We start from the raw sequence: 10,909 nt of genomic DNA on the forward strand, positions 1-10,909 counted from the left end.
GCAGGTCTGACTGACAGAGGCTGGGGTGTTTATCGTAGCAGTACTCCAGGAGGCAGCAGTGAGAGTGTCGATGGAGAGGATGGACATGGACAAGGTAATGAATATTTGTATATGTATTTGCATATTTATTTACTTTGTAATAATATGATTTTGTGAAATAAGGGGCAGGACCAAATAAGCTATTTGCTTCCGCCTGCTCCTTCTCGAACTAATCCCTCTTATATTTTTTATTTTTGTTTTGTTTTTTGTTGTTACATTCTGATTGTTTGTGTTTTATTTTATGGTTTTACATTTTTTTTGTCTTGCAACATTGTTGATTGTTCGAAATAAATAAATGAAATATATCAACGAAAATGTTTTCACATACATTTTGAGTTGGTATAATTTTTGTAAACTAAACAAGACTGGTAGCCTGTACATTGTTGTAAACCACCTGCTTGGATTTAATGTGAAATTAGCAGCTGGAATCATTTTAATTTTCATTTAGTCCACAAATTTCAACCTGTTACGTTATCAGGCATATTTAGTGTTGACAGTGGCTGTTTGGTCTTATTTTTCTTGCAAACCTAAATTGAGACACTGGAAAGGAAAGGGAAGAGCAATGTGTACTTTCCGTTGTCTTCTATTGCTTCTTTTTACAAATACTTGTGGTTTTGATAAATGCTTCGGCATTTGAGATAAAAGGAGATATTTATATCAGTTTATATCAAGCAGGTCTCAGCATGTCTCTCTTGAGAATGAGACCCTGTGTCTCAATTACCTGTATAAATAAAGGTTAAATAAAAAAATAATCAAATGCAGTATATAATGATGATCAAGGAAGCAAAGATGTATTTTATTATTAGGCGAAAAAGTCAGTTTTGAATATGAATAATTATGCAAAAATGAGACATTGGTTTGCTCCTGGCAGACTAACCTCTGAGTTTTTCCCGCCCCCAGGTCAGATCCATAAAGCTCTGAGCTCTACTCCGAGCCATCATTCATCCTCATTGGGTCTAACTAACAACTCCAGTTCCAGACTGGGACAAGGCCCCGGCCGCAGGCCCAGAGGTAAGCCAAGTTATTAATACATAAGATGTTATTCAGAAGTCAGCAGGAATGTGAGCGTGTTTGATTATTTATATCTAAACATTTCAGGACTGTTATTTGATGAAGACTCCCGCCACAACTCTGACTCTGTGTTTGGTCAACATGGCAACATGGGAGGTCGCCCAGGGTCAGCAGACTTTAGTCACAACACCTCCAGCTCCAACTCCCCTGTCAACTGCAGAGGTACGCGCGTTTCTTCGGTAAGAATATTTGTATAAATAAAATTGTTGCTGTTATTTAATATTTGTAACCGTCTTAGACCCATCAGATCGTCAGGCTCGCCCAGCCAGCCTCTCAAGTGATGATGTCATGGGTCTCAGCCAATCACAACAGACTCTGTCACGTAGTTCCACCCTTCCATACGACCACACACCGCAGAGGGCCCAACCGCAGCGCGGAGGCGGGGTTAGGTCTAAGACCCGTCCATCTTCCCCAGGAAGTGAGATGGTGTCGCTGGAAGAGTTTCTGCAAGAGAGCAACCTAAAGTCACCTCCTATGGTAAGAAATATATGCATATATTGTAAAAAGGTTTACTTCAATGCTCATAATTGATATATTTACACACATTAGAAATATATTTAGCTCTTAAATACAGTACAACAGTCAAATAAATTTTCATGTACTAAAATAACAACGTACATACACTCAGTGTCCACTTTATTATGTACACCTCGCTGTTTACAGCTGGTGTAGACCTGCTTTTAAGAGGCGGAGAATTCCCCCCGCAGAATAGAGGCGCGCTCTTACTGGCAGTCTTTGTAAATACCGCGGAATATATAATTAGGCACACTTTACGCGTATCCTCCCACCTTTTTGGGTGGAACTCCCACTTTCCCCATGACTCTCCCACGAATGCATATTGAAAGCGCAACTTGTCTCATGTGGCAGGCAATCTGCCATTTTACCCAAGTCCCCCCATTTTTGTAAATAGCCCGCATCGGTTAAGTCAGTCTTTGCGAACAGGAAACGGGCGCAAACGGCTTGATAAATCTAACCCCTTAATGCCTTTTTATGGTTGTGCGTCGAATCAACGGCGTACCCCTGCAGACCCCTCTGTGTCTACGCCGGACCCTACGCCGTAGCCTGACGTGCACGTCTCGAAAAATGTAACTACACGTCGCTCGGCCGTGGCTGGGTAGCGTTGCATTTCCCCCCGACTCATTTCCTGGTTCTCCTCCATAAACAACATGAAATCAAGGAGAGGGTTAACTTTTCCTGCTCCAGATTCCCCACCGGGGTCAGAAAGAACAGTAGGACTATGACTATGAGGAGGACTATGACTCTAGAGTCGGTACTCGCTCCAAAGCTAATCACCGTCACTCTCTCACTTCTCCCTCGCTCTATCACCCACTCCCCACACACACACACACACACACACACACACACACACACACGCCGGCTCAACGCACACACCAGCGCACAAGTATAAACATCAGGCCACTTACGTAGGCTACAGCGAAAGCTCTGCGTGGAGCCTCCGCTGAACCGTAAAAAAGCCTTTAATGTGGTGGCTTTAACTTGGCAAAAGGGGTTAAAGACAACCGCCTCACAGTAAGTAATAAACACTCACCAGGGAGACAAGACAAATCTTTTGTGATCAAATGTGTATTGATTAAATAAAATATGTATACAGACAGGAATAAACTTCACGGGACATATATGACAGACAAATATAATATATATAATATACTCAATCCCCCATGATTTGATCTAAAAAAATAGCACATTGTCTCTTCTCCCCCTGTCTTCTAGTAAAGAGTTTTGTCTCCAAGATTTCAAGCTTCATGTTTAAATTGCTTGTTCCGTTGGCGTGTAGCGTTTTAACATCCGATTCTACAGTACCTGTTTGTTCATAGTTTGAAAATGTGCCTCTTAGCGGTCGGGCAGCTGTTGAAAGTTTTTGTCAGTCTCTCCAAAAGGTTTGGCCGGAGCCTTTCCCATAGCTTGTTCCATGTAATTTGCCTACTCAGGTTTCTCAGTGTGTCCATGATTGCAGATTGGGTTTAAGTCATCTGTAGATCTCCTTTCTTCATTTTCTTGTTCTCCTTTTGGCTTGTCAGGCATTTGCTGCTTCTTTTACCACGGTTTCAATTTTGATGTTTAATAAGAAGCAAAATCACCAAACATTTAAACAAACAGAGCAAAAGTTAGCTTAGATCAGCTAGTCCGCCATCCTTCAGCTGATGTGACGCACAATTGTCACAAGACCAATCATTTTTACAGAGTTCCCATTGGTCATGGATTTTCTACAGAGGGCCATCTGCACAGGTCAAGTCAGGAAATATAATAAATGATCTGGGGATGTTATGTTAAATTACAAATGACTCACCTAAAAAGAAAATGGCAAAATGTGTTTTTTTTTTTATTTTATTTTTTTAATGTGAATCACAATTTCATTACATTCAGTTTGTTTTTAGTCCAGCTGGAGTCAATTTTGGACTGGCCACCCACCAAGAAAAAAACAAGGAAGGAACAAGGAATTCAATTTTTAGGTCATGGAATCATTCTGAATCAGCCTTAAACATATATACATTTTAGATCAGCTGGTGGAAACAATGATACATTATTAACATTCTTTGAATAATGTACTGTATGTGTGAAAAACTGAAAAAAGGTAATATGCATGGTGATATTGTATGTGGGTCGACTTGGGCATCACTACTGCATGTAGTCCCACCATGCCGGCTGTCCTTTATATCGTACATAGACGTTGATTCGGCTCTGTTAAGGCTTTGTGACTACGCCCGCTGCCGGCTGAAAGGCAGAACAACTCTGTCCCCCCATTCTGTCTTCGTAACTTTTATACAGACAGCGAGGTGGAATAAAGGCGCAACATTTGCCGTCTTGAACAGGGGCTAAAGATGAACTGACATGAGAACAAACAGCCACGAGAACAAAACCGAAAACTAAAATAATTTTCTTGAAAAAAATTCTGTACTGCATATTCATGGTGTAAACAAAACCAGCAGCAATAGTTTTATTTATTTAAATAAATACAGTATGGTGCAAACCATGCAGTTAATCTCAAGGCAGACAGCAAGAGATAGTAATTATTTTTCTTATTTGGTCATTATTTCATAGATCTTAGAGTAAAGAAAAGAGCCAGTGAAACATTTTACCGTGGGTCTAGAAATTCCAGTATATTTCTGAAGGTTTGGCTTTGGAGTCTATATGACTATTTTAAATATGAATAATAAAAGGCACAGTACAGTTTCCATGTTTATTCACAACTTGAGACTGGGAAAAACTAAACAATCCAATGGAAAATCTGAATCTATGTATTAACTCCACAAACAATCCTCAAATGCATTTATTTATTCATTCATTCTTTTATTTCTGTCAATTTTCAATTGAACAGACTGTGTATTCTGAGTAAGAATGGTGTAGTCATTGTAGTTTCAGTATAAACTACAATGACTGAGAGGGGTTTGGTGCAGTGTTTGCCAACTCTTTTCCAATGAAAGTAGCTAGCACCAGCTCCAAAAGTCGCTAAAAGTAGCTAGATGACATCATACGCAATCATTTGCATAAAGCTTAGTGATTGTGTCAGCAAGGTAGATAGAAAGAAATAGAAATCTTTAGCCAAATAATCACAAATTTAATAAATCATTTATTTTACCTTATCATTATTACTTAGGTAGCCTATCTTTGAAGTAAAAAAAGAAATTCTACAAAGGGAGGGAAAAAGATCGATAAAGAATTCTTAAAGAAGGCTGGCTTGCCCAGGGCCAGGCCAGCTCAGCGGCGTCTTTCTCCCGTCGCGTCCCGCTGTCTCTCGTACCTACACAGGCCCCCGCACCCTGTCCCTTCTCCCATTTCTACCTGCCTGCGCACTGCTGCTGCACATGAGGGGAGGGGCTGCTCCTCTGCTCCGCAGTGAGTCACAGAACAGAAGAGAGAGGAGACTGTTTTGGCGGCCACAGGAGAGAAATACCTTGCGTGCCCGCTGGACAATACTGGCCACTTTTCTACAGAAAGTCGCCAGATGAGTCGCTTTTTTGTAAAAAAAAAAAAGTCGCCAAGGGGGTCTGAAAAGTCGCTAAGTTGGCAACACTGGTTTGGTGTCTCCTGTGTGGTTGTATTTCATTTTATTTTTCTATTTTCATACAGACTTATTCTGGTATGATGCTGCTGTCCAACTTTGAGGGAAAGTACTTTATACTCTCTGAACCCGCTGAGTTATGCACAGAATTTTGCAACCTACATCTAGCACCGCACACAAAGAAAGAAACCATGACACATGTTCAGTTCGAGAGCATACCTTGTCTCATCATAGAGTTGCGCATTTGAGGTATGCGGGCCTTTAGTCATTCCTAATAAATGCAATTAAATCTGCCAATGATAAGTATCACTGCAGAGCAGATCAAACATCTGGGCCATGAAGGCATGTTTTCTGACTGAGCATCTGGCGCGTATTTATTAGTCATTGTCCATTTTTATGAGCGTACTTCTTTTCACCTCTAATCTAACTGTTCTAACTGAGGCAGACTCCTGCCTACAAATCAGATGTTTCATTCCAACCTGTCATCTACATATGTACAGACTGAGCCAGACACGTGAATTCGGCGTGAGAATACTGCTTGAAGTCACTGAACATCTAACTTGTCATCTGTTGAGTCCAAACAGACATCCTGTTTTACAAAAAGTACTGCAACACCCATAATAATTCTTGTTGATCCCACAGAGAGGGAGAGGCCTTCATAGTTGCCTCTAAAAAGCGCACATTCCTATGACTTCCTGATTCGGATAACGATACCAAGTTTAAATCAATATATGAAATGGATGTGATAAACACTGACTCCCACCCTTACATCACAGGTTTCACAATAATCAACAACAGACTTTTCAATGTACGCGAGACACATGGGAATTCATCCTTTCTGTCAGAAATAATTGTTGTTATAGCGCTTGCTCAAAAAGCGCAACAGGAATACAGAATCAATAATAGTAAATACATGCATTTTAATAATTTTTTTAAGAACCATTGGATTAGGTTACTGCCGACATTTTTTAACAGGTAATTAATTAGTAATTGTATCATCGGAATACCTTTTTAAAACTCTACACAATGTCCCCTATTTATTCTTTTTAATTTTTGTTTTTGTTCATAAAGGTGTCTACAGGAAGCAGGGAGGACTTGATGGCGGACTATTTCACCAGAAGTCCCGCCCCCTCGGTTCCAGCTGGCAGAGATCAGGTGACTCCCACCAGCTATGTCACGCCCACTGTACAGTCATCTAACCAGAGGCCAGGTCAGAGCGTCAAGCCCTCGCCCCGCCAGCCTGTAGGCCAATCCCCGGCCTCAGGCATGCCTGTCACCCAGAGAACTAGCCAGTCACTGAGCAGGACTTTCAGCCTGGCCTCATCTGATTTGCTGCGCTCCAATGGACCAGACAGTTTCCGTGGAAATGAAGGCCAATCAGATGTGGTTGTTCCGAGACCAGGGGGAGGGGCCGGTGTGAGGGAACGACCGCTCTCTGCCCGGCTGGCTGGTCCGACCAATCAGCATGGAGATGGCAGCTTCCTAAATCCGCCGATTCACCATTCGTCCTCTCTCAATCTGCAATCGGAGCGATACGCAGAGAGAGAAAGAGAGAGAGGGAGGACTCCCGTCTCTCGGAACGGCCCCACCTCATCCTCCTCCTACCACCATCGCGGAGAGGTCGCCATGGTAACTCCTGTCAGGGCTGTGCCTGCCAAACGGCCTGATGAAGTCTCAGAGCATGAGGAGGTGTCAAGGGAGGGGCGACAAGGTGACACCTCCCACATAAAGAAAGAAAGTGAGAGTGCAAGGTGTGGCTCTATCGAACGCCCAAAAAGCACGCCTGCTTCCCCTGACCCCAACAACGACCCTCAGACTGTGTGGTATGAGTACGGCTGTGTCTAAACACTGACACTAATGGATGTTTATGGATGTGGCTGTGTCTAAAGACGGGGACCAAATACTCAAACTACAGTCTGCTGGGGCCGAATGAATACTGGAGCTTTACAGGTCCAGACAAGTAATCAGTCTCTGGACTGTGCTCTATTGATTGTGGATAAATGTTATAACTCTTAAAAGTCTACGGTTATGCTATGCTAAAATACAACATCAGCTGGAAATGAGTCTAAACCCTGGAGAGCAAAGCCAAATTGAAACACTTACACATCTCTACACGAAGGAGTCGTGAGTTTATTTTGTGTTTTCCGGAGCAAACTTTTGTAGATCAACGACCGAAACCTGATTCCGTACACCACCTGCCACCTAAACAGCTGATTAAAACAGTCTATCGGGAAGCTTTCTAAAGCTGCCAGGGATGTCAGCTGCACACAACCAATCACGCCACACCTCAAGTTCTGGATCTGCACAGTCAGTTTCCTCTCACCATTTTTCATCACAGGATGACTCTCTCATCTGAGGGGGTGCAATATAGATTTGAGCTCAGTCATTGATGGTGTTTATATTTTTTTAAGGATTTAGACATGAACACCACAACACTGTAGATGGTCTCGGACAATGCTGGAATTCATTGGCCTCTGCTGTTCTATTATCACCATGTTTACTGTGATCCAGCAAGCAGCCGCAGCCCACAGGATAGGGGTTTTTTTGTGGGGCAAAGGAGCCACCAAAAGAGTTTGGTTTTTTTTCAACGGTGTTGCTATTATTTTCTGTTTTAAAAAAAATGAATTGTGGATGTTTTGGCCAGATACACAGTCTGGCCCTGCTAGATTGCACCAATTCTGTAGAACTGTACGCCAGGAATTAGCCATCACAGAGAGGAGTGATTGAACTAAAGTGAAGGCGACCACAAACACCAGAGCGACTGAATGTATCAGATTTCTCCTGCGTCTCTCCTCTGTTATCTAGAACAAACACTGTAAAACAGTGGTGAGAGAAGGGAAGGAAATGGAGTGATTTAAGCAAAGAGCAAGCAATAAACGGAGGGATGTTGAGATGGAGAGTTGTGGACAGAGGGAAAGACAGATATAGAGATAGATGGAGTGACGGGAGGACAGATAGGTAAACAGGGCAGAGATGGAGGGGCTCCTCCCAGTTAAATTACAGTCTTTCTCCCTCCATCTTTAGATTCTGTCCCAGCATGCAACACTCTGACACTTTACTGGAAATGTTGCTCGGCCCGAGCCAACACTAGTTTCACGCACACACACACACACACAAACCTTCATATATAATGATATATACAGACACAGAGGAATTGTCCTTGAGGGGCTTGGTTGTGGCTTCGCTAACCATTGAGCTGGACTTAATTCACACACACACACGCACGCACACACACACACACACACGCGCACACACACGCACACACACACACACACACACATACACACCACTGGGTAAACCACTGTGTTTTGGTAGGGTGTACTGCTGCACGCTAAGTTAGCCAACACAACAGAGAGAGAGAGAGAGAGATTCAGGCTGAATCCAGACTCGCTGTGATCTGGATAGTTTGCATGTAATGAATTAGAATTGGCAGTAGTTTGGTTTTAGAATAACTGAATGCACCCGAGGCCTGTACTACGAAGCAAGATTTGGCGTTAACGAGGTAACTTCAGGTTCAACCCAGGGTTTAGTGTATCGCGACGGTGGATCACTTGTTACCGGGTTAAATCGCCGTGGTAACTTATGCTGAACACCTAACCTGCTCGGGAGCAGGTTAGGTGTTCCGCTGCTTCCTGTTTTAGGAAGCAGCGGCGATTGTACTTGCGTTTTGCCTGTAAAACCGTGTCTGTGTTCTTCATATTTATGTAGAATTATAGTTTGCTCTTCTTATGTAAAATACGCGGCTCTGGTAGATGTTTGCGATTGGTCGTGCTGTGCAAACACCGCCTCTTTTATGGGAACGCGCACGCCGCTGGATTGGGAGACCCTGGCTTGAGTGAACTAGTCGTTAACCACCGTCGGGACACAGCTTATGCGGGACCGCGGTTGTTAGGTTAGGTGAAGCCGGGTAACTGAAATAAACCCAGGGCATGTTGATCTTGATTCGTAGTACAGGCCTCTAGTGTTTGGTAGACGGGAAACTGCACTGATTGTGTTCTAAATTTCTCTGGTGACTCTCTGACTTTGGTGCACCATGCTAACATTTTTCACTAGCATATGCTCTAATTATGTTGGATAACACAGAAGCTTAAGGTCCGTTCAGTCTAGTCACAACAGTAATCTTACTAGTTCTGATGCAACATTTTTATAATGCTGCTCACTGATTTGAATGCAATCACCACTAAGACAGCAGCAGGAGGTTAAATACACACGGAGAGAGATATTAAACACACGTCCTGTTTACCTTACTAAGAGCACTCTCTTAAGCGAGAGTAATAGTTTTTAGTCTTTTTCACTTTTACATTTAACTAAAATGTGTCTAAATCGCACACACTCAACACACACACACACACGCACGCACACAGTTAAGTCCCAGGATTCATGCAGCATCACACACTATAAGACCTTAGGATTAAGAATAAACAACCCAATACTATCACTCGTCTTCCTGTCTGAGACTCAAAACATGACATGTAAATATTCACTAGTCAACGAGAAGATTCAACTGGAGACACATGAATGATTTTTGTATGAGTGTTGTCATCACTTGTAGATGACTGTTGGGGGAATTTACAAATACTCGGTGTATTCTTTCAAGCCCATTAATCAGAGAGAAGAGGAAGATAAAGAGGTGGAGGTAATTAATGAAATTATGCCGTGGAGACCGATTATGTTAATGAAAATAATTGATCTCATGCTAATTATGCTGATCAACAGACAGTGTGTCTGCACTGCTGTTTGTAAATAGAAACCTGTTCCTCCTGCATTATTAATGACTGACGACAAAGCCATTCCTAAAAGCACTAGAATGACGACGATGATGATGAGGAGGAGGAGGAGGAAGATGTAACACTGGAGTTGTGAAAATGAAGATTTGACTGGAATCCATCACTAACCTTTCCGCTCACCTTTTGAAACAAAAAGCACATGTCAATATGCAACAAGCTAAATTATTCTACCTGTAACATTTGTACATGCCTTTTAGATTTTATAAACTGGGCAAATATTAGAAGACTTGGGATACTTTTTGTAAAATCTTCTGGAACTTCACCTTCAAAATGTTTGTTGATCCCAAAAAGCAAATCCAGATCAATTCCTGTAAACTGGTTAACGTCATGTGGTTCCAAGATTTGTAGATTTAAAAAAAAAAAATACTTTAAACATTCTGCTAGTGAGGTCACGTTAGTAGATGAAGTGACATGATATGATACACTGTAGGTTGATGCTGTCAGTACTGCAACCTGTCTATTCACCTGTTTTTGGCTTGGTGTGTGTTGGCTTTTTAATGTCACTTTTTAAAGTTGATGCACTTTAGGGTCTACTGAGCAGCAGTTGTTGGTTGGTGTTTGGAAACATGCAGCATTTAAAGGAGAGAGGGGGAGAGAGCAGCAATGGTCGAGAGAGCTAGGGAGTGAATTGAGAAAGGGAGCCGACCCGAACAAAGCTATGAATCGGAGGAATACAATGCTTTTTTTCTGATTGTTTTACAGCGGTTATGTTCTAAAGCACTAATAAACACCTACACCTTCATACAACCCCTGTGGGAAGGTGCCGGATGTTGTGTGAATACAGAGCTTTATCCTATGTGTTTGCGTGTGTGTCTGTCAAACATTCGCAGCGCAAACAGGCGGGACACCCTGCACGCTGTTATTGGCTGGGGGTTGCATGACCACGCAGGGCCCAAAGACTATTGTTGACGCCCAGAAACGTCCTGATCACACAGCAAAATAAGAATATACAGACCGAGAGCAGGGTCTCTGTAGATACAGACACTGCCAC

General features: G+C 42.5%; 1 protein-coding gene across 2 annotated transcripts in view; it reads left to right on the plus strand.

Moving 5' to 3' along the window:
* ccdc88c (coiled-coil and HOOK domain protein 88C) overlaps window positions 1–9,569 on the plus strand; it is a 46,897-nt gene extending 37,328 nt beyond the window's left edge. For both annotated transcript variants that reach the window (XM_078277800.1, XM_078277801.1), the window contains exons 27-31: window positions 5–94; window positions 940–1,050; window positions 1,138–1,272; window positions 1,349–1,587; window positions 6,203–9,569. In XM_078277800.1, the coding sequence (XP_078133926.1) occupies window positions 5–94; window positions 940–1,050; window positions 1,138–1,272; window positions 1,349–1,587; window positions 6,203–6,976 (1,349 nt within the window). In that variant the 3' untranslated portion in view covers window positions 6,977–9,569. The remainder of the gene's footprint in view (window positions 1–4; window positions 95–939; window positions 1,051–1,137; window positions 1,273–1,348; window positions 1,588–6,202) is intronic.
* The last annotated feature ends 1,340 nt before the right edge of the window (window positions 9,570–10,909 follow it).

Source organism: Sander vitreus, chromosome 20 (genome assembly GCF_031162955.1).
Source record: "Sander vitreus isolate 19-12246 chromosome 20, sanVit1, whole genome shotgun sequence".
Taxonomy (NCBI): Eukaryota; Metazoa; Chordata; class Actinopteri; order Perciformes; family Percidae; genus Sander; species Sander vitreus.